The sequence below is a fragment of the Apiospora phragmitis genome, assembly GCF_038363925.1.
Source record: "Apiospora phragmitis strain CBS 135458 chromosome Unknown utg000010l:1.0-9815664.0:1.0-9183399.0, whole genome shotgun sequence".
NCBI lineage: Eukaryota > Fungi > Ascomycota > Sordariomycetes > Amphisphaeriales > Apiosporaceae > Apiospora > Apiospora phragmitis.
The window spans coordinates 7,146,783-7,169,239 of record NW_027117409.1 but is presented as its reverse complement, the minus strand read 5'-3'; the positions used below and the strand labels follow the sequence as shown (position 1 = coordinate 7,169,239).

Sequence of the window (22,457 nt, the reverse complement as noted above, 5' to 3'; positions counted from 1 at the left end):
GTCCAAATACGGGGATTGTAACATCACGCATGTCCATGGCTATCACGGAACTCGCAACGCATGGATGGGATCTCGGGCCACTGGTATCATAACCCCATTGGGTGAGTTCAACAAACGGGAACCACTAGGCCTCATATGAACCAACACGAAGTCGTTGTAAAGATACTAGTACTTGAGAAGGATGTGACATGTCCTGGAGAAATCTACAGCGGCGAGGCCATCTGGACTGGGCTTCCAGGGGCCCGCGTCGTCGCTTCTTAGTAATAGCCCAGGCACAGGTAATGATCCGACTCTTCTGTTTTGTTTTCTGTATCCCGCCCAATGGAGAAAAGGGGTCCAGAGGCTCGTTTCGGAGAGAGAGAGAGAAATGGCGTGACTTTTGTAGTATGAGAGGGAACACCGGAGCATCCCTCCTTCGCTTTGCTTGGGTTCCCAGTCACTGTCAGGGGGGGCCTGGTGGCCAATCATGGGCCGAGTAGAGCTACGGAATGCTCCGGGCCTCTTTTATTTTGGGTCGACGAATCCATAACCCCAAATACCCTACTTCTTGACCAGCATGCAATGAACATGCCGCATGCAGCATCCACCCTGGCCAAGGAAATCCTGAATGAGCCCCTCGCAGCCTGGGCCGGGCAGAACAGAGCAGAATGGCGGCCTGCATGTTACACACCTACGTGCCTCGAAATCCTCAGCCAATCAGACGATTCTTTCCTAGGCTAGACCAACCGGTGCAAATTAGTAATTAATTGGCTCCAGGGGGGTCGTGTTGGGGTCTACAGATATGTCTCTTTCGCATATGACTTGGTCCAAATCCCATGATCGGTTGCGTGTATCGTGTCATCCTTAGCTAGCGAGAGCCGTAGGGTGAGTACCACAACATAAACTCGGCAATGCTCCAATCCCCCCACGCTCGATGCAGGGTACTGGAGCACATCAACAAGCAGAGGAAAGCCAATGGTCTACTATTCCGAGCCAATCACCTCTTAGCCATCCGTGAGGGAATATGACCCCCGCGGACAAGTGCAAGATTTCTTCGGTTGCCCTACCTAGTAGTACATACTACGTGGTACCGGCTTTCCCGTCCGCCCATCTGGAGGAGAGGGGCGCGGGGGAGGGACGGCGGGACAACACAGCCCAGCCCAGACATCCCCCAGAGAGCCGATACTAGGCATCTTAGTAAGAAGTATGCTAGGTGGAGACTGGTGGGCAAGCAGGTAGTTAGGGCTACATTTATTTGCCGTTGGAATAAGCGGGGCTAGTGCAGAGCTACAAGTGACAAGTAGTATGCAAAAGGTACTTGGCTACTCTTCTTCGGGCGGATACCTGGAGCCGGACGTTTTGCTCCAAAACAATGGAGATATTGCGGTATCGTCGGTACATGCAGCCTCAAAAACCGGCTGCTTTCAGGTTTCTGCTTTCCATACTCGGAATGGATCTGGGGTCTAGTTTCTTCTCGAAAGGACTGAAGTTTTACTACCGAGCTTTGTGACGCGTACAACTAGTCTCGCTGAATAACTTATTAGAGATATGACATTAAAGCTTTTTTCCCTCTCCGGTGCCCGTTTTTGTTTCTTGTTATTAGTGCATGTCTTTCCCGGATCTTCCACAACTCCAGATCAATCTATACCCGAATCCAGTATCGAGTATCTTCGGCACGAACGCGACACAACACGACACAACACGACACGACACGACACAACACGACACAACACAACACAACACAACCTTGCAATATCTGACCCGACTCACCCACCAACACAGCACAATTGTTCGCCATGGAATTCTGCCCGCAGCCCTCGGACCACCACCTGGCCTACGAGCTCCCACAAAGCCCCATGGGCACTAGTTGCGACCCCTTCCTCGACCCCTGCATCACAGCGGCCTACCAAAATGATCCCCAGCACTTCTTCGACTTACCTCCAGACAACCAAGACTCCATGATCAAACTGGAGGACATCGGGCGAACCCAACCATGGGAGTCCTTCTCTTCCGTAAGTCTTCTATCTGTCATGCATGCTAGATACCCCCCACTTGACCATGAACCTCATTGGCTGACCTGTTCCCCCCCCCCCACCCCCCCACAGAACTCAGAGTCCGGAGTCAGTGAGGTACTGGAGCCCATGGCCTCCACAACCTCACGGAGAGAGTCGACGACGTCCACACGGTCCGTCAAGAAGCCCCGGCGCGACAGGACCCGGTCCGGCTCCTCCGGGGGTTCCACCGACCTCAGCCGCGAGAAGAACCGCATCGCCGCCAGCAAGTGCCGCCGGAAGAAGAAGGACGAGGAGCGCGTCCTCGAGGACCGGCAGCGCATGCTGCAGGTCCAGAACGCCATCCTCGTCGACTCGGCGACGTCACTGCGGGCCGAGGTCCTGCAGCTCAAGCACGAGATCCTCCGCCACGGGACCTGCGACTTCCAGCCGATCAACTCCTACATAGCCACGGCGGCTGCGAGAGTAGGATGAGTTCCCGCGACCTCTCTCTCTTCTTTTTGGTCATGTTCTCTTATGTTTTATTGTTGCGACCACAACAAACTCGATCTCAGCTCTCACCAGCTTGAGCTTCCCCCCCCCAGCGAATTCGACGTTATTTTTGGTTGCATCGAGTATCGTCATCCTTCAAAGGTGGCTTGGGCGGGATATACCAAAGAATCACTTTCAAAAAGGCGTCAAAGGCTATCTATGGAGTATTGGTTTCAGGCTTAAAATCTTAAAGCTACTTGGTGTTTAGGATGGGGGAGCGGTATTGGATTACGATCACTTGGCTTCATGTCGAAAACGACACACGGCTTTGGCCGTCTCACGATTGCTCACTACTTGGGAGGCAAAAGGCGTTCAGGCGATTACGGGATGTTACAAGCTGGATCATCTCCCAGAGAGAGAGATTAGCAGCTGCGATGGCACATTCATTTGGTCTTCGGCTTGCGCAGGCTTACTGGCTCGACCGATTCAGCAAAGGGGCCTGTTATCAGAATGGCCCAATTCTTTGATGACGCCTGGACTCTCTGATGAATCTGGGTAGAGAGGATCAATCTTCCATCTAAGTTACACGAATACTTAGTCATCAATGAATCACTCTACATGACACAAAGAACCGATTGCGAAGATGACTGCAACAGTAGATGCTCAAGGATGACCACAGCACGTCGACCAGTTCTCTCCCGTTCGTAGAGGGAAGCTCAAGAGACCAACGCCGGTTTATTCCCATGCCAGAACATGGCCGCCACCACCCTAGTGCAAAGGTAAAGGCCACAGCTCATCTCATGTTCCCGAACCCAGGCTCCTAGCCCCTTTCTTTTAGACGACAGCGCTGTGCTGGAAGCTGTCCCTGGAGCCGGCTGAGACGTTGCTTTGCGCCGTCCGCTCCATGGGCGGCCTATGAGAGTTCAAGACATTGTCACCCACTAGTGCGCCGATAGCTAGTGTACTCTACCGCCATCGGGGTCTGAGGGGTTTGGTGTGTACCACTTTGTCACCCAGTCAAACCAATATGACGCTTTCGATTACTGGAAAGTAGTAACCGTGACTCAGCCCTGGGGAGGGCGCTTGGCATGTTCTTTGGAACTGGCCTGGTCCTTCCAACATGGGTTGATAGTTGACGCGTACGGTGCGGGGAGGGCTTGGCTCTCCCTCTCCTCCGGCCTCGCCGTCGTGGGTTCTCGGACCTGGTACAGCTGAAAAGAAAACTGGAGACAGCTGCCCAAAATATGCACCTGCATCTCGATTTTTCCTAGACATGCAGGAGACAGTAAAGAAGGTTTGCGTTAAACCGGCGTCTCGGAGCTCCTCGGCGGCGCCTGGGCGAATCAGGGGGGGTAGGTTAGATCCTGTTGAGCGATAAGCACCTAGGCGAGGCCATTGCCAGGGAGGCGGGGCGCTCTGGCGCAGCTCAGGTCCTACATATTCTAGACTGCTCGGGATCGTTCCCCGAGGCAAAGCCCGCCAGTTTCAAGATCCTCCGGGCGGTTGCGCCGATTGCTCGAAGTTGGTCCTTAGTCGCTCTCTCTGCATGGACCAAGCAGGTTAGTAGGTAAGAGGGGTGTGGTTGGCTGCCTCTTCAAGGAGTTTCTGTGCAATGTCGTCGCATCGTGCTTTCTCCCCGCTCAGTCTACGACTATTTGCCCGTAGCGCGTTGTTGAAGCATGGAGAATCGCTCGGGGTTTGGTAACGGGTGATGTGCGCAAGGCAGGTATTGTCGACGCTCCAGCCACTCACGGACGGATATACTTGCAATCAATAGGTGGTTGCGACTAAGCAACTAGACTCAGACTCTGCTTCCGTAAAGGCCGCCCTTCTCCACCTCAATAGTTCGCCAATACAGGTAAGCCAATTCACACGACATAGGCACACAACGCTAGCCCGAGGAGATCTCCAATCAGTGCTGTTGAGTTCTTTCTGCAGTTCTTGGTCCCTCCGATGACACGCCCGAGTGTAAACCGGAGCTTTGTTATTGGATATTCGATAGTCTTTTGGTCAACAGTCAGCGTCTGTGGGGCGTAAGGTCCCATTGGAGAGGGAAGCAAGCAAGCCACCTCCAGTAACCCTTCTTCCTATAGAGTGGCGTATCTATTCTCAATTCGGATGACAGGTCTTGGCTTACGGAAGCAAGTGCCACTGGCTCGACGGTGATGAGCTTACACAACCAGATAGACGAGCGTGTATTGGAGGGGGGGGGAGGGGGGGGGGGCTCTGACCTTGAGAACGCCCACCCATTCACAAGTCGATTTGAGCGCAACCCAGCATCCACCAACAGAAACACGTCGATCGACAAACTACCATCAAGATTTCGCATACTTGCGGAAGCCACCGATAAGGTTTGACCCAACGTTGGCTACCTAATTTAGGGGCGCCGGATAGGCGGAAAGTATGCTAGTATGCAAACAGCTCTCGGACCTACAGTAACCAAGGCTTCTCGAACCACGTCAACGGGTGTCATCTGTCGTTAGGGCCAAACTCAATTCTACCATCCCCCTGTCCCCTGTTCACCCCCTCAAATAAAAACAAATAAAAAAAGCCGTGGCCTAGGTCATCATTATCCGTCAACATAACGACCACCTTGAATTGAACAGAACACCGCAACGGCGAAAGCATAAGCGTCGAACGGGAAGTATTGAAAGGTAATATAAAATGCTTAGAAATATAAAAAAAATCGAAAGAGGAATAGAAAGGCATAACAAGAAGCACGTCGCCCCCGTTAACTAGCATTCCCTTTGCAGTGTGCTGGCAAAGCCCTTGGGTAGGCTTTCAAGTCCCCACCGTCCACCATTATTCTGCATGCTTACTTACCTAAATACTTACTTACTTATGCCAATGTTTACCCCAGTGATTACGGTACCGATGTTCAAAGGCTTGTCGTTAGATATACACACACCTGTGAAACTTCTCAGTGAGGAGAAGTCCAGCCAAAGGAACGGCGGAACTGGGCTCGATCGACCGATCCATGCCAAGCCCCTGGGGGAGCTCCAGTACCTGTCGGATCTGGTGTTCGGAGACCTGAAGGATGTTGTCAGGTGCCAGGAGCTTCGAGATGATGGGGGCGAGCTTCCATCGCCCATGTCCGCTCGCAGCCCATCGGCAGTACTCGGCCCCACCCGTGTTGTCGCGCCCCCGTCGTCCGTACCTCAGTCTTGAGGACCTGCAAGCCTTCCGGCAAGGGGGCTCGCACGCGAATACATGTGCACCGGCATCCTGCAGCGCCAATGGGCAGCAGGCCAGCAAGCCGCCACCGCCACAAGGGACAAGGAGGACATCCAAGCGGCCACTCCAGGCCAATCGTCCCGTGGCCCTCCAAGACAACAGCGTCGTCTGGAGAGGCTACCAGCTTCGCTCCCTTTTCTGGCGCTATCTGGTGCGCCCTGTGGCTACAGGCGTCCAGGTTGTAGCCAGGCTCCAGGTAGAGGTGTGGTCTTAACGTCTCAATCGTCTTCAGTTTCTCCGGCACGACTATATGCATCGGAACCTCAATGTTCCTGATCTGCGACACATCGCGAGCAGCTTCCAGCAGAGCTCGAGCGTGGTTGCCTGTGCATTTATCATGAGTGAAATTGTATTTCACGCAATCTCTGAGGTGGGATTTAGAACCTCAGTCGAGCTAACCGGTGTTGTAGGTGACAATTTCTCTGGAGAGGACTTCATCGTCCAACTGCCACAAGGCATTGAGCGCCCCGCGGTACTTGAAATACCTTACCTTTTGCAGGTTTTCAAGCTTCAGCAGCACTCGTATGGAGCTGGGCTATGTCCAGACGAATATCGAGTAGTCCGGAGAGCTCCGGGAAGTGTACGGATGGCGTTAGGGTAATCGAATAAGAGATACTTGAACTGGCTTAAGTAATGCTTGCAAACGTAATCTGTTATATTTTGGTTAGAGGGGAACAAGCTGAGCTACACGCTCTTATAGGTGCGATGAATATATTAGAAATAAAATACTGTAAACTAGTAAATAATTTGAAGTGCCCCTGATTAGGGTAAGCTACGGAGATATATAGTAAAAGGGGTTCACCTGCTGGAACGGTCTTCTCCTGGAACGAGTCATCCGACCTCACTTACCTTGTTACTGTTGGGCGGTTGTGTCACGATCATCTTCTGTTGCTACGTCACCACCGGTTTCTGTTGGTTCACCGCCGGTTCCCGTTGTTGATTCACTGAGTAGCTAGTCATCAGCTGGATATGGGCGTATACAGAGTCAAGCCCAATCATAAGAGTTATCTTTGAGCTGGTGGTCCTTTTGCCTCAATTTAATTATGACTTAGCTTTGACGATTATATTCTAGTAACGATTTATATATGAATATGCCTAATATACGTAGATTATAATGATCATCTGTCCCCTTTGGCACATTGTTGTGGTATCGCAGACAATGGGTAACCCTGACGGCGAAACTGATGGCAACATGCCAGACGTGGACGCCGATACTCCAAGATGTTGTATAGGAGCCTTGAGAATGTGATTGTATATAGAGAGAAAAATATGGTGTACGTGGGATATCCATGGGACGTACTCTTGTCTTCTTATCGAAGTATAAAATACAGTCAGTTTACCTAGACGTAGACACGTATTTTCTTATCATAGCCGTCTACAAGGAATAATAAGTAGGATCTTATAAAGATCTAACGGTAGTAATATCCATTGAATTACTCGAATCACTTGTGGGAATCCGGACAGTCAAGACTTCTGTACATCCAGGTGAATCAGGTGGCATTCCGTGCTTCGCACCCAGTCATGCAGCGGCAAATATCGAGGGCTCCAAGGCATTCGCCAAGAGGTTCATGACCAAACACAAAATCCCGACGGCCAAAGGCGTAGGCTTCAAGTACTACTCGGAGGCGAGAGAATACATCAAATCCATCGGATATCGAGTTGTCATTAAGGCATCAGCATTGGCTGCCGGCAAAGGCGTCATTATACCCGCCACTAAGGAAGAGGCGCTGGCGGCGCTGGACGACATCATGGTCTACAAGAAGTTTGGGGACGCCGCCGGTGCTTCGGTGGTCGTCGAAGTGTATCTCGAGGGCGATGAAATCAGCGTCCATACATTCTGCGATGGATACATCTTCAAATCGCTGCCTCCTGGTCAGGATGATAAGAAGGCTTGGGTGAACGGGCCCAACACTGGCGGCATGGGAGTTTACACCCCAACTGATTTCGTCCTGACCATGACATGAAAGAAATTGAACGGACGATCATCGAGCCGACGCTGGACGGTCTCGTGGGCAAAGGCAGGTCTCTTTCCTATATTTGAACGATGGATATCGTCTCTAACTGGAAACTCAGCCCGGACCTTTCGCGGTCTTCTGTTTACGGGCATTGTGAGTAGTCCTCTCCAAGACCAATAAGCCTCAAGCTTGCAAGTCATCGCTACTAACAAGAGGTTGGCGGCAGATGATGACGAAAAGGGGACCGAAGGTGATCGAATACAACGCCCGGTTTGGTGACCCCGAAACGCAATCCATGCTACCGCTTTTGACCAGCGATACCGATCTGTGCAAGATCCTCATGGCCTGCGTATCGGGCAGGCTTAGGGATGTGGAGATCAAAACCAGGAGTGGTTATGCGTGTACTGTGGTTGTGGCAGCAGGTGGATATCCAAACCCGTATACCCAGGGCCATACCATCGAGCTCGCGCCGTGCCCCGAAGGTCAGTTCCCGATGTTTCAGTGGACCACGAAGCGTTCGGACAATGGCTAATAGTATCCAGGCACCCTCATCTTCCACGCCGGAACCCGTCGCGAGAGCGGGGTGCTGAAGACTGCTGGTGGCCGAGTCTTCTCGGTGGCCGCAGTCAGAGATACACTCAATGAAGCCGTGAAAGCGGCGTACGAAGGCGTCGGTCTAATCAAATTCGATGGCATGTACTATCGGAAGGACATCGCGTCAAGGTGAGACAATATGCAAATTTCGAATACATAACCGCGAACTAATAAATGCAGGTGTCTTGCTGGTCCCATCCTACCAGAGGACGGAGAAAAGAAAGACACAGGATGTGATGTTCTGTGAGATACTGCGTACGATGATCGAGACAATCAGAGGGGGGGGGGGGGGGGGGACGGCAGTAGAGGTGATTCTCACTGTAAAAAGGGGAGGAAATGAGTTGCGGGTAGAGAGACAGGCAGAGGTGAACCGATTATTCACCTCAGCAGCCTGCACTTCCACAATCCAATCAAGGGCATCTTGGCTGTCAGCTCCCCGTTCGCAGGCCACTGATTCAGTAAACACAAGTATCTGGCCATGTTGTCCTCATTGACAGGCTACTCAGCTCACAGCAAATCTATAAGAAGGGATGCTCGTCACCGTAGCTCAAGAAGGCTGAGTAATGCAGGTTTTGTTGGTTGTTATGTCATTTCCCGTGTCACATGCACATCTGCTACCGACTCTCCCCCGCGGTGCTTGTCCTTCTCTCTCTTCGGCTTTTTGGCGGGTCCGCCGCGGGTAAGAGCGGAACAGTCTTACGGGGTGGTGCTATGACGGCATGGGCAGCCATCGTTTTTCCGGGGGTGAATCGTGCGACTGATTGTTGACACGAACGAGATCATGGCGGGATGGCCTGACGAGGCACAAATGCTTGAGGCATAGCCTGCATTTCAGCTCCGAAGGCAAGTTCCAGCGCAGTCATGCGGAAAACTTACGGGAAATTGCGTTACGTTACACCCGAGTAGAGAACTGAGTGATTTCGTTGGCAACGTGGGGTAGGTAATAATAGCTCGAAGCGGGGAGCTCCAGAAGCCAGCATCTCACATTTCACGATACCCATTTCTCCAACTCTCTTCTCCCCCTCTCTGAATAAAAAAAATCATATACTCACCCTGGAAAGCATCACTATGTCTGGATCAGTACCTACTGTGACCGCCTTGGATGGCGTGTACACCCACCAGTCGCTGCCCGAGCAGGAAGCGCGATGGAACAAGCTGCTGGCTAAGTTCCAGAGTCTCTACGGCCGCCCCGCGCAGTTCGTCTCGCGATCGCCCGGTCGCGTCAACATCATCGGCGAGCACATCGACTACTCTCTCTACTCGGTCCTGCCCATGGGAATGACCCACGATGTCATCATTGCCGTTTCCACCGATCTGACGCCGTCGGATGATTCCACGTACAAGCTCAAGCTGGCCAATCTGGACGAGGAGCGCTTCCCCGCCCGGGAGTTCGATGTGGCCTACGGCGAGGTCGAGATCGATGCGACAAAGCACGAGTGGACCAACTACTTCAGGTCCGGGCTCCGAGGCGCGCTGCAGCTCCTGCAGAAGAAGTACGGCGCCGATTTCAAGCCCAAGAGCATGCAAGTGCTCATGGACGGCACCGTCCCGGCTGGAGGCGGCTTAAGCTCCAGCGCCGCTTTCGTGAGCGCCAGTGCGCTGGCTGTCATGATCGCGAACGGCGAGAAGGACGTAGACAAGAAGGATTTGACCGAGGTCGCTATTGTCAGTGAGCGCGCCGTCGGCGTCAATTCCGGAGGGTAAGGCTACCCTCGTTCCCCCAGTTTTGAATTGTTCCGTGGTCTCACCATCATTGCAGTATGGACCAGTCGGCGTCCGTTTTCTCCAAACAGGGCTCGGCCTTGTTCGTGTCCTTCGCCCCCTCGCTATCTGCCAGGCCTGTTTTCTTCCCCAAGACCAACCCGGAACTCATTTTTGTGGTGGCGCAATCCTTCGTAACATCAAACAAGCAGGTTACTGGTCCCGTTCGCTATAACTTGCGAGTTGTCGAATGCAGCATGGCTGCGGCCGTGCTCAATGCACTGCTATGTCCCGGCACGGATCTTCCCAAGGATGCCGGTCCATTGGGCGTGTCGCTTCATGGGTTCCACACGAACTACTTTAAAGACACCCAGAAGTCGATGAACGAACAGCTGGCGGAATTGGTCGAATTAACCAAGTCAAAGCTTGCCAAAGAAGACGGCTACACCGTAGACGAGATCGCCTCGTTGGTTGGTGTCTCGGTGGACGAGACCAAGGCTCGTTTCATGTCGAGTTTCCCTGTCCGCGGGAGTACTTCAAGCTTAGACAGCGCGCCTTGCACGTCTTTACCGAAGCTCTGCGGGTGCTGCAATTCCTTACGCTGCTGGAAAACGACAGTGCACATTCCATGACGGGTGACACGACGGAATACAACAAGAAACTCGGCGACCTCATGAATGCGACACAAGACTCGTGCAGAGAGTTATACGAATGTAGTTGCCCCGAAATCGACGAGCTCTGCGCTATCGCTCGGGAGGCTGGTGGCTACGGCAGCCGCTTGACTGGCGCCGGGTGGGGCGGATGCAGCGTGCATCTAGTGCCTGCAGACAAAGTCGACGCCGTCCAGCAGGCCATGATGGACAAGTACTACTCAAAACGCAATTTGAGCCAACGGGAGCTGGACGCTGCAATCGTAGTCAGTCGGCCGATGAACGGAAGTGCTGTCTGTGTGCTAAAGGACGGGAAATTGCCTCGACGCATCGGCTAACATAGTATTTCTTCATACCCTCTCATCCACGTTAGGCCATGTCCTCAAATGACCTCATCAACTTCTACTTCCTCAGCCATAAAGCGACGCTGATACATAAGCGTCACGTGCACACTTGAGAGCCGTACAACGCGACACCGTGCGACGCAGGCCCCTTTTAGCCCCCCTGCATCTCTATACGAAGCGTGCATGCCAAGTGTGCCGGCTAAGCGTCCAGCCCTGCGAGCTGGCAGTGCAAAGACTATATTTGGAGATTATAGGAGCCTAATAGGGACTAAAGGCTCTTGGCCATTCCACTTTCGCGCTTACCAGCCAATCAACGGACCTATAAATACAGACAGAGGCACTAAAATCTTACGTAGGCCAGCCCCCGTCACTTTAGTCTGGGAACCCGTTTGATGGACGCTCAGGCAGGCCATCCCGTAGTCCTAGTATGTAGTAAGATTAGACTGAAAACACGTTGACTTCTTCCACAGCTTACTCCCCCAAAACCTTTCATTAGTCGTATCTGCGCCAGCAAAATATACGCGGCATAGCCGCAGTTAAAATCTTTATTCAGAGAAACATTCAGCATGTCGTCGTCGAGAGAGGAAGATCCCTTCTTCGACTCCAACAAGTACTATTTCCCGCTTGGGACCCTACAGACGGCCCCCGTCCAGTCGGGGCTCGAGGTGCCTCCACAGCGGGACGAGGACGCAGCGTCCCCGGGTCTGCAGTTAGTGCCGGACGAGCAGAAACACTCGCACCAGGATCTGCCCGGCCTATACGGGACACGCAGCACGCTACAGCCTCCACCGGTTTTGCTCTCCACGGGACAGGCTGTACACGTGGATGAGTACGCTTCTCAAGGACTGCAGTCCATTGACCAACATTATCAACAACAGTATCAGCAAGAGCAACCGCAGCAACCGCAACAACAGCAGTTTTACCATGGTGTAAATCATGCCGATGTCCAGGGTTACCAATGGCCGTTGTCATCTCAGTCGCAACAGCCACCTTCGACGCAATGGGTAGCCATGCCATCTGCAGATCAGGGCTCTTGGGGATTCCAGAACCAGCAACATAGCTACCAGACCGCACCTTCGGGGGATGAGTCCTTGCCGGAAGCCGTCACGATGCATAGTGGCACATACCCCGGCTTGCAGCCCGTTTACTATGCAAAACCAGCCCCAAGCATGACTGGAAGCTCTGAGCTATGGTTGAATAAGAACGAAGCAACGGCAGTGGTAACGCCCAAGACACCGGAATGGAGACGACGGCCCTGGTTGCTATGGGTGGGTGGAGTTATCGCACTTTTGGTCGTTGTCGGTGCGGTGGTCGGTGGAGTCCTAGGCGGCAGGAAATCACCACAAGAGAGCCAGGCAGCGACGCCATCCTCGTCCGCCCTGCCAAGCCCGGCAGGGGGTACCACGGAGGACAATATAGAGCCGCCAAAGTCGCTCAGGATGCACTCCAAGCTCGCCGCGACTGCCTGGCGCGATAATACGCACACAAACTACACGTTGAGGCTGTTCTACCAGGGTCCTGACAATGTCTTGCGATTCGTCGAGAACACGAGCGAGAACAAGAATTGGACCGACGCCGTCGCCTTGGATACCCTGGACTATGCGCCCATGACGAATGGCTCGATAGCGGCCGGGGTGTACCTCAATAGCGATCTCGTAAGTCAAGGCTTTCTCCTCTTCCCGGTGAGACGAATCGATGAAGTTCCCAGACAAAGCTAACTGACCAACCCTATAGTGGCAATGGGAGTTGATGTACATCGACTCAACTTCAATTATCCGCTGTCAGAAATTCGATCTGGAGGGCAAGAAGATCGGGGTTAAAGGTATCCGGGGGAGCATGAACGATTATCCCATTAAGGTCGAGCCGGATTCCAAGATTGCCGTCTATTTCCCTTACGTCTTGTCGCAGGATGCGGACGACAAGCTCCGCTACACGCGCATGCTCGGACAGAATGTCGCTAACTTGTCGGCGCCGTGGTGGGTGAACGAGACCAGCATCAACGCGGTGGGCATCAAGAACACGCCGGTGGTGATGCTGCCTTTGGCGCAGAAGTACATTGACGCCGCGGGGTTCATCTACCGCGACGCCCAGTCGGGGCGGTTCGCCGCGGGCACCAACGACAAGATCCAAAGCGGGGGCGACATCCGGAGCGACAACCTGCCGTGGAACCAGGGCGCCAAGGCCCTCGGGCAGCTGCCCGCCATACCCGCGGGCTCGCCCCTGGCCGGCTTCGCCGTCGGCCGCGCCTACGACGCCAGCAAGATGGACACGTACGTGCTGTACCTGGACGACCGGGACACGGTCCAGGTCGTCTGGCAGGACGACGACGCGGCGGGCTGGAAGGGGCCGCGGACGTACGACGCGCTTGGCGGGGCGGAGCCGGGCACCGACATCACGTGCGCCACGCAGGGCGCGTGGGACCAGTCCGGGATCGACGTCTCCAAGGAACAGAACCTGAACCGGTGCTTCTTCCAGGAGAAGGGGACGGGCCGGCTCAAGGAGGTCTGGTTCGACGGCAAGGACTGGAAGAAGATTGGGTACGTGCCTTTGCCATAACATGTACAACTAGCACAGAAAAGAGCCAAGGAGCTTTGGATGGGAAAAAAAGACCCCTTGGGATTGGGTGGGAAGCGTGTTGATTATTATGGTGCCTTCGAGATACCCTGACGAAGCAATTATGTAGCAAAAAGTCTATATTCATATGTCCGTAAAGAGATATTCATAATCAGGTTCAAACTACTTGAACGAGTCCTCGAGGCATATTCTCCTTTCACGGGCCGTTTGTTTGTATAGGCCATATCCATGTCTGATGGAGAAAACAGGACAAGACGGATTAGCTAATTAGCCTCCACGGTAGGGAGGTAGTAGCCAACGAAGTGTCAAAATTTCTACGAGTAATCGGTCCGTGGCCATTTTTTATATTTTCTGATCCAAAATGCATTCTTTCGTACAACCAGTCGACAAAAGGCCGAGTTTGAGGACCAGGTGCTTGCTGGAGCATCTCATTTAAGGTCGAATAGTGTTTCGTTCATTCAATGGTTTCGCCATTGCCCCTTTTCGTGGCTTGCACCCCCTGATAGACCTGCTGCCAGTTCAACCCATATTTCCTCTTTCAGATCTTTTCTTCTTGTAACCCCCAATAGTGTCACGAGAATCTTCGGCCTTGCGCGGAACACGGTGGTCAGGTGAAGAGCATGCCACCTCCGTACGGGACAAAAGCCTACTGGGACGCCAGGTTCCAGCATGAAGAGAAGTACGAGTGGCTGCTGCCGGCCAACAGCCTGAACGCCGTGATCCGCGAGGCATTGTTGCACCACCAGACTAGTGGTGGCGGTGATGGCTCCGCGCCGCAAATTCTCCACATTGGTTGCGGCTCGTCCGATCTCTCGTTCCAGCTCCGGGATCTGGTCGCCAGCCCTCGCCAGATCACCAATGTGGACTACTCTCCGACCGCCGTCCAGAAATGCCGGTTGCGCGAGGCGGCGGCCCTCTCTGCTACTACCACCAGTGACCCTACTGTGGCATCAGAAGCCAGCAGCAGCAACACGAGCATGCGCTAGGAGACGGCAGATCTGCTGGCTACCGAGTCTATCGCCAGACTTGGGACGAGGTGCTGCTGCCATAGCCGTTCCGTTGGCGCAGGCAGCATCAACGGTAGCCATGAAAACGGCGGTTCCCCTTTTTCTTTGACGTGGTGGCTGACAAGAGCACGTGCGACGCCATCTCGTGCGCCGAGGATGTCCCTGTGCTCCTCCCCTTCACGTCACCTCGCAACGATGTGCAGCCGCGGCAGACGGACAACGACAATGAGGCCGGTGCCGCGAAGACGGCACTAGTGCATCCGGCACACCTCCTCGCGGTCCACATGGCGGTCCTCACGCCGCCGCGCACGGGCCGCTGGTGCGCGCTGTCGTACTCGGACGACCGGTTTTCGTTTATGGACCCTGATAGCAGCAGCACAGCGGTCGACGAGGACTTGCTGGAAAGGAGGTTCCCTGACCCGCGCCGGTTCTGGAAAGTGGAGCGCAAGGAGCGGGCGACGGTCGCGCCGCCGGCGGCTGCTACGGGGAGCGGAGGCCACGTCGTACATCAGCCGGAGATTGCGCACTGGTTGTATGCTATGGTGCGGAGTAACGAGATGCCCTGAAGTTGCCGACGGCAATGGGGTATTTTGCGCTTGATTTGTGTGACTGTTTGTCCGTCCCCCTGGACGGACGCATACAAAGAAAATTTATGGATCGTATACTATATATAGAACTGCACGGCGAATGCGTATTTTGGTATTCATTGTTCAGTCAAAAAGAGGAGAGGAGAATAGACGAAGGCAGATTCCTTCGAGGAAACTATTATAGCATTTCTTCTTCTTTTGCGTTTCGTAGAATCTGTATTACCTTGTAGCATTGGTACCCCCTTTTGTTGAAGAAAGCGTTGTTTAGCGGAGGGGTTTGGATTTTTGCCTGAGAAATTAATGATACCCGTGGCGTCTTGAGTCCTTGGCTGTTGTTCTATTACTTGCTGTCACCTGAACACACTAATCGCAAAACTGTCGCAAAAATCGGCATTCTATCTTCGGTGAAATACATTTTCCTGCAAGCATGCGTTGTCATGATGCGACGCCATGAAGTGCTTTCTCGAGACTCAGTGCTTTTGCTGGCCTATAAAAGCCAAGCCTTTTCCTTTTCCTTTGCTCAAAGTCTACTCGTGTCTACTCAGCCAAACACTCGCCAACGACTACTGCAACATTTCATCATCATCATCGTCATCAACACCTTAAGAATCCTTGCGCTTTTCGCTCTTACTTTACCCTGAAGACTTCGTATATTTCGTCTCCTACAACACGTCCTAACATGACTCAATTTTACGTTCCGCAGTATCAGCACTACGACACTGCGTCGTTTCCGCAGTACGGGACGACTTTTGCCACGCCAACCTACACAACCGGCACGTTATACACGGTGCCGCAGAAACAGGCTACCTATATTGTATCGCCTCAGGCATCCATTTTCTATAACCCGGGTAAGCGGTATTATCAGGACTCGTGGAAGAGGCGACAGCGTTGACTTTAGCTGAAGGGACGACCTACGTGGTCTGGTAGTGAGCTAGGGTCTGCATGGGGGTGTGTTGTGTACTGGCTGCCGTTGGAATGTTGTCGGGGGCAGGAAAAGGGGGAAAAGGGGGTCTAAAGAAAGATGTAAAATTTGTCAAGGTCTCACATGATTTACCTAAGCCAAGTCGATTCTGATGGAAATATATATTCAGAGTACCTAGCTGCGATTATCCTCGGAACGCATAGATTAGGTACTACTTAGGTATATTTAATCATCTTTAGTCTGTTTGTCTGTATCGACGTTGAACCCATCCCGTACTTCTAATCCTACCTAACCTAGACTGTTGGATTGTTCTACGTGGCTGCTGACATTTGGAAAATATTGATAAGGGGCATGCGTGTCGCTTCCAGTGACGTCGTCCTGGCCTGATCAACGGAAGGCACGACAACAGCCCGTGCATGTGCCTACCGCCGAACTCGCACCTGCCTTATTGCGAGCTCATAGGGAAGACATCAGTGGTCAAAGCTTGAAGTCCCATGCAATGCAATAGTCTCTTCAGGCTTTCATACTTTTGGAGTCCACCCCATCCAACCTCGACCTACACTCTACTTGCGTATTCGTAACTACAACATACTTCCCACCTCCAGCCATGGTATCCTTTACCACCCGTGCCCGAATGACCCTGAAGTTCGCATCTCGCTACCTTAGCCACAAGACCTCCAAAATCACCAAATTCTTCAAGAAGTGTTTTGCTTCCTGCTTCCCCAGCAAGAAGAAGGGCGAGCGTGAACCCCTCCTCCCACAGCATGCTGAGCAAGTGGAAGATGACCCGGAGCCACAGCCTGGACACTGAGAATACCCATGACAAGACCTCTTGCACGCCTTCGTCGCAACTCGGGAGGCTCAGTGCCAACCAGGTCGGCATCAATCAAGCACTTCCACGCAGCCTCGGCTCCAAGTATCAATGCGTTTACAGGTACTTGGATGATCCAGGTGAGAGTAGCCAGGCCTATTTTGACCAGGACTGGCTCTCTACGAACTGCGTTGAGAGTTCTGACGGTGGATACACACTGCGTCCTCTAAGCCCAATCGATAGCAATACTTCAACAAGCCCAGTTGCACCATCACCTACGCCAGTCCCGCCAAGGAGCTGTATTGACAAAGATGATATCATATCGTCATGGCTACGTGGCATCGACATTGACGCTCGAAAATCCCTTGACTGCACTTCTCGAGCAACAAACTGGAGGAGTAACATTCCGCACATGGGATCTGGCTTTGACGGTCCTACCAGCCCTCATGACGACATTGACGATCCGAAAACTTCCATTAAAACCAACAAAAGCTTTCCGTGGTCGAGGGGAGGCAGCACCAGTCACGTACAATCAAAACATGTCGACTCAATCACGTCTGAGTCTGTTGGCTAGGAAAACAACTGGCTCAAACACAAACCGCGGCGGGCGCACGATGTCTCAGAAGTATCACAACCTGATGGCAATACTCATAAACACGTCATTGGGTTGTCCTCTTTAGACCTGGCTGTCAAAAACGAAGGGGGTGGAGACGAGAACGACACTGACGATGCGGAGAACTGTCCCCGAGTGGCTCAACATCACGCCCAGTTCCATACCTTCCAGTCATACGCTCTCAAGTCTTGCCCTGAGTTGCACAAGACATCATTTGACTGTTTTGAAGACTGCGATTCTAAGGTCAGCAGTAACTAACACATGTGCAAGTCAGGCCTATTAACACCAAATCTAGGGTCACCCCAACGGCGGGCGCTCGTTGCATGATGAGGGAATAGATAAGCCAACCAACAAGACGCGACTCTCAATGAGGGAAGCGGTGTCTCGGGGCTTACGTTCGCTCGGAAGAAGATTCCGCCAGTCTTCTTCATGCTACTCTATTCGTTCCGACTTTCCAGTTCCTCCGGAGGGCAAAGAACGGCGACTCCTTGCACGAGAATCAGCTGAGGTCCATCCCTCCTCTGGCTCGGAGACACCACTGTTCAATACCCCCGAGACAGGTACTCCCACAACTTCATCGCGAGGCAATGTAGACCTCTTGGCAATGACTGGTACAATGATCGCAGCATCAGAACTCGACCGTCTATCGTCAATGGGCACTGCACGCAGCGGTCCTACAAGTACGGCCGAATCGATATACGACCCACAACACGATGTTGTTTACTCGCCTCTGATTCCGTTGAGGAGGGGACAGAGACGCAGAAAATCGGCACGGAGCCGACTGTCCGAGGTCACCACACCGGAGGATTTGGGAACCACAGAATCTACCGGTCATCAACTGCACAGCCCTCCTGAATCTGATACCCTGGACGAACCGGCCGACAGTGAGCTGCGACGCCTCCTACCTCAGTCACTCAAGCCCAATCGCAATAGTAGGAGTGGACAAAGCGTGACAACGCCGAGAGCCACCAGGTCTGCGCCGAACACACCAAACACAAACTCTCCCAGCATTGATGAGGGATCGGCGAGACCTGCTCACCGGGACGCAATGACACCAGGTTCTTACCTCGTAGACGCAGTTTCAGCACATGAAAATGGCACAAGGGGTGCTAGACCGCGTGTCGGAAAGACAACCAGCTCCCACGCACCTGTTATGCTCTCTGAGCCTCCATTGGTGATATCAATCCCAAAGCGAGCAGAACAAGAAAGTGCCATCACTGATTCGGCTTTTACCAATGATAGTGCTGCTGATGTAGCTGCTACTAAGGGTCAGTGCAGCAAACCTTGCCACCCTGACACATGGGCAGAACGGGGAGGAGAACCAGGAGACTCTGATCCCTTTTGTCCGCCAGAATGTGGCTCAAGGCATAGTCTTGAGACTGTTGTACCCCCCAGAAGGCCACCACCGCTGGTGAGACAGGCCACTAGTGGCACAGTACTTGTGATGGAACCTGTGGACTCAAGCGCAAGCGAGACAGACCAAAGTACACAGGGGGGAAGCAGTTGATGGCATTGAGCTTACTTGCTTTTTTTACTTGCTTCACGTTCTCAACCTATCCTATACATGAATGAAAGGCATTTGTAGATGAGAACTCGTCCCCAACCGTGATTTCCACTGCCCGCTGTGCTAGGACTGCATACAAGAAAGAGGACAGCTAGTGATTGAATAGGGGCATTAGGGCAGGGTAATGACAATAGCAAGGCGGAGTGGGAAGATATACGGCAAAGGTTTGCTCCAAGAGACTGACCAGAAGCGTACTTCAGGTAACCAACACAAGTCGTACAACGGTAACGGTACCCCGAAAACAACACATTTACTTGCAAAGATTAGGTTGTTACATTCCGGCGATGCTGAATTCGCTGCGGACGATCGCCGCTCTTTTGTCGGGTTCTTGGTCGAGGTCTTCCGGGTATTGGCGGATACCCGCTTGCCGTCGGTTTTCGCGGCAATGGGCTAAGTTGCCCCCAGAACTGCCCGACCTCGGCAACTGGAAGCTCCAAAGGTTTCCCACTGACGTCTTTCAAAACTTGGGGCGATGTAGAACACTCACATACAGAATCGATTCGTATCGACCCCGAGCGAGCTCGAGGAAGTCACAATGTTTCGACCCGCTGTCCGACAATGCCCAAGGCCACTTACCGCATCATTTGGTCGCTATCGTGCTGCCAGAAGCTATGCCTCGGCTAGCCACCCGGCCTTTGACTGGGAAGACCCCCTCGCCAGCAAGAGCTTATTGACCGACGATGAAGTGGCGATTGCAGAGACAGCGGAGCGATATTGCCAGGAGAGGATGCTCCCTCGTGTTCTTGGTCGGTGTTCCAATTGCCAAACCGACGACCCCCGCGCATGATGCATCATACTAACTATGCTCTTCTATACAGAGGCGTACCGAAACGAGAACTACGATGCTAAGATCCTTTCAGAGATGGGCGAGCTGGGCCTCCTCGGCTCCAACCTTGAAGGGTACGGATGCGCTGGTGTCAGCACGGTAGCGTCGGGTCTTATTACTCGAGCAGTCGAACGAGTCGACAGCGGTTACCGATCCGGCATGTCTGTACAATCGTCACTTGTTATGGGCGGCATTCATGAGTTTGGCACCGAAGAGCAGAAACAGAAGTTCCTTCCTGAGATGGCCAAGGGTAAAATGCTAGGCGCCTTTGGATTGACCGAGCCCAATCATGGCAGCGACCCCGGTTCCATGGAGACAACGGCGCGACCTCACCCGACGAAGAAGGGATACCTGGTGCTAAACGGAGCAAAGACCTGGATTACCAACAGCCCCATCGCCGATGTGCTGATGGTGTGGGCTAAGTTTCACGAAACGGGCAAGATCCGCGGGTTCCTGGTCGAGCGGAAGGACTGCCTGGCGGGCACGCTCGAGACGCCGGCGATCAAGAACAAGAACGGGCTGAGGGCGAGCATCACAGGCATGATCCAGATGGACAACTGCCCAGTGCCCGAGGCCAACATGTTCCCGGACGTCGAGGGGCTCTCGGGCCCCTTCACGTGCCTCAACAGCGCGCGGTACGGCATCGCGCTGGGCACCATGGGCGCGCTCGAGGACTGCATCGCGCGGACGCGCACGTACGCGCTGGAACGGCGGCAGTTCCGGAACAACCCGATCGCCAAGTACCAGCTGGTGCAGAAGAAGTTGGCCGACGCGGCGACGGACGCGGCCTACGGCACGCTGGCGGCCATCCAGGTGGGGCGGCTCAAGGACGCGGGCCAGGCGACGCCCGAGATGATCTCGATGATCAAGCGCCAGAACTGCGACCGCGCCCTCGGCAACGCGCGCGTCCTGCAGGAGGTGTTCGGCGGCAACGCCGTCAGCGACGAGTACGGCATCGGGCGGCACGTCGCGAACCTGTTTGTGACGCAGACGTACGAGGGACAGAGCGATATTCACAGTAAGTATTTCCCCTCCCCTTTCCGTCTCCTTTTCTTTCTTCTTCTCGTATTCATGTAGGAGGAGTTGCGGTCTGTTAGCTGATGCATATATCCAATAATAGGTTTGATCCTGGGGAGGGCAATCACGGGTCTACAGGCTTTTGTGTGAACAATTGTATCTCCGCGAAATGTTTAATGCAACAAGTAACACAAAACAACAAAATATACAAATGAATACCAGCCAGTCATAGAATGCCTTGAGAACCAGGCGTGTGCAAATCCTCTACGATCTATATAGGATACGGTTATCATGAACGATGGCGTCATCGTCAAGGAAAGCAACTACGTAAATTGCAGCCCACCGAGTGGGATCATACTACTGTACTGACCTAGTTGCGGGCATTCTGGAAATTGCCGAGCAGTACTCAAGAGCTACATGTAGGTACTGTAACTATCCGAATATGCTGGCTGGTATCGTGAATTCCAGGTTCCCAAAACCGCTGCTGCTCGCTTGGCCCTGGGCTTGGGTATGACTGATTGGCCACCGAATAAAAACCTTGCTTTGCCGCCTGAAAGTCCCCGCCATGCATGGGGCAAGGCAACGCGGATGTGTAGTGCGACCTTCCCGCCTGCCCGCCGCCCGCCGCCCGCATCCCTATCTATAAAGAGACAGGCGGAGGAGGAGAAGGCCGGAAGCAGATGTAAAACCTGCAATTGCTTATGAGTGGCAATGCATGGGGCTGAAGGGGGAAATATTTCCAAGGCTTTAATAATCAAGCTGGTTCATGGCTGGTTCAGCTGTGGCGGCGACTCACTGATCTAAACAACCAGGTAGGCTTTAACTTAGGCGGTGCTTGAATGAATCATGGCATATTGACTTAGCGAGTTGGCCTAATATTGATCCTGATCCACGTTCCACGTTCGTTCCACAGGGCTAATCGGCAGTAGGTTAGCAGGTTAGCAAAGAGGACCAGTGACTGGACCTGCCTAGTAGTTGTCAGCCACTGATGGGCTGCGCTGGACGGCGCCGGGGCCGCTCTTTCCTGCCTCTCTGCCTGAGAGGGTGGTGGGTGGAATGACCGCCTGAGCCTGAGAGCCTGAGATGCTTGAGAGCTGCCACGCAGAAGTTGTTGCCCAGCAATCAGTCAATCAAGCCAAATCACAGGCCCGACTGACCCAGCCCAACCCAGAATTCATCAAGCAAGCAATCCAGTCTGGTGCGTTCAATCAACTCACCTCTACTCTGCAGTTGTACATTCAAGCTGTAGTGCACAGTGGTCAGTGTCATCAACCAACCCACCAAATAGCGAGGTAAGTCAGTGAGTGGGTGGCCCCCCCTAGGTACATAAGCAGTTTATTGGGGAGGGGAGTAATATTCTGCCTTCCTTTATTCCCCTTCACCCCGCCCTCGTTTTCAGACTTCTTTATCACACCACACGCCTCCCATCCGCTCCCGATACCAACTACATCTTTTTGCCCTGGGACACATCCGGCCATAATAATACATACCAACCACATTGCCATCTTAGTCACCCAACGACTTCGAATCCCTTCCTTCTGGTTTGTTCACCCGCCTACCCAAGCCCAAAGTCCACTGACTCGCTTGTTCCATTCA

General features: G+C 53.3%; 8 protein-coding genes across 8 annotated transcripts; 7 read left to right on the top strand and 1 right to left on the bottom strand.

Annotated features, from left to right (window-relative positions):
• Positions 1 to 1,775: 1,775 nt before the first annotated feature.
• PG994_011951 (uncharacterized protein) lies at positions 1,776 to 2,465 on the top strand (the record flags this gene model as incomplete). The annotated part of the gene is made up of 2 exons (XM_066863360.1): positions 1,776 to 1,991; positions 2,085 to 2,465. The coding sequence occupies 2 exons, from the start codon at positions 1,776 to 1,778 to the stop codon at positions 2,463 to 2,465; spliced, it is 597 nt and encodes a 198-aa protein (XP_066712470.1).
• Positions 2,466 to 5,354: 2,889 nt separating this feature from the next.
• On the bottom strand, positions 5,355 to 6,578 carry PG994_011950 (threonine dehydratase; the record flags this gene model as incomplete). The annotated part of the gene is made up of 4 exons (XM_066863359.1): positions 5,355 to 5,492; positions 5,620 to 6,020; positions 6,096 to 6,186; positions 6,546 to 6,578. 4 exons carry the CDS (start codon positions 6,576 to 6,578, stop codon positions 5,355 to 5,357), a joined length of 663 nt encoding a protein of 220 aa, XP_066712469.1.
• Positions 6,579 to 6,855: 277 nt separating this feature from the next.
• Positions 6,856 to 7,660, top strand: PG994_011949 (bifunctional purine biosynthetic protein Ade1; the record flags this gene model as incomplete). Its single annotated transcript, XM_066863358.1, has 2 exons — positions 6,856 to 6,922; positions 7,182 to 7,660. The coding sequence occupies 2 exons, from the start codon at positions 6,856 to 6,858 to the stop codon at positions 7,658 to 7,660; spliced, it is 546 nt and encodes a 181-aa protein (XP_066712468.1).
• A 220-nt stretch (positions 7,661 to 7,880) lies between these two features.
• On the top strand, positions 7,881 to 8,492 carry PG994_011948 (uncharacterized protein; the record flags this gene model as incomplete). Its single annotated transcript, XM_066863357.1, has 3 exons — positions 7,881 to 8,133; positions 8,194 to 8,374; positions 8,426 to 8,492. 3 exons carry the CDS (start codon positions 7,881 to 7,883, stop codon positions 8,490 to 8,492), a joined length of 501 nt encoding a protein of 166 aa, XP_066712467.1.
• An 821-nt stretch (positions 8,493 to 9,313) lies between these two features.
• PG994_011947 (galactokinase) lies at positions 9,314 to 10,934 on the top strand (the record flags this gene model as incomplete). The annotated part of the gene is made up of 3 exons (XM_066863356.1): positions 9,314 to 9,945; positions 10,005 to 10,477; positions 10,522 to 10,934. The coding sequence occupies 3 exons, from the start codon at positions 9,314 to 9,316 to the stop codon at positions 10,932 to 10,934; spliced, it is 1,518 nt and encodes a 505-aa protein (XP_066712466.1).
• Positions 10,935 to 11,506: 572 nt separating this feature from the next.
• Positions 11,507 to 13,496, top strand: PG994_011946 (uncharacterized protein; the record flags this gene model as incomplete). Its single annotated transcript, XM_066863355.1, has 2 exons — positions 11,507 to 12,595; positions 12,675 to 13,496. 2 exons carry the CDS (start codon positions 11,507 to 11,509, stop codon positions 13,494 to 13,496), a joined length of 1,911 nt encoding a protein of 636 aa, XP_066712465.1.
• A 638-nt stretch (positions 13,497 to 14,134) lies between these two features.
• PG994_011945 (uncharacterized protein) lies at positions 14,135 to 15,087 on the top strand (the record flags this gene model as incomplete). Its single annotated transcript, XM_066863354.1, has 2 exons — positions 14,135 to 14,458; positions 14,647 to 15,087. 2 exons carry the CDS (start codon positions 14,135 to 14,137, stop codon positions 15,085 to 15,087), a joined length of 765 nt encoding a protein of 254 aa, XP_066712464.1.
• A 4,733-nt stretch (positions 15,088 to 19,820) lies between these two features.
• On the top strand, positions 19,821 to 20,921 carry PG994_011944 (glutaryl-CoA dehydrogenase precursor; the record flags this gene model as incomplete). The annotated part of the gene is made up of 1 exon (XM_066863353.1): positions 19,821 to 20,921. One exon carries the CDS (start codon positions 19,821 to 19,823, stop codon positions 20,919 to 20,921), a length of 1,101 nt encoding a protein of 366 aa, XP_066712463.1.
• Between the last annotated feature and the right edge of the window lie 1,536 nt (positions 20,922 to 22,457).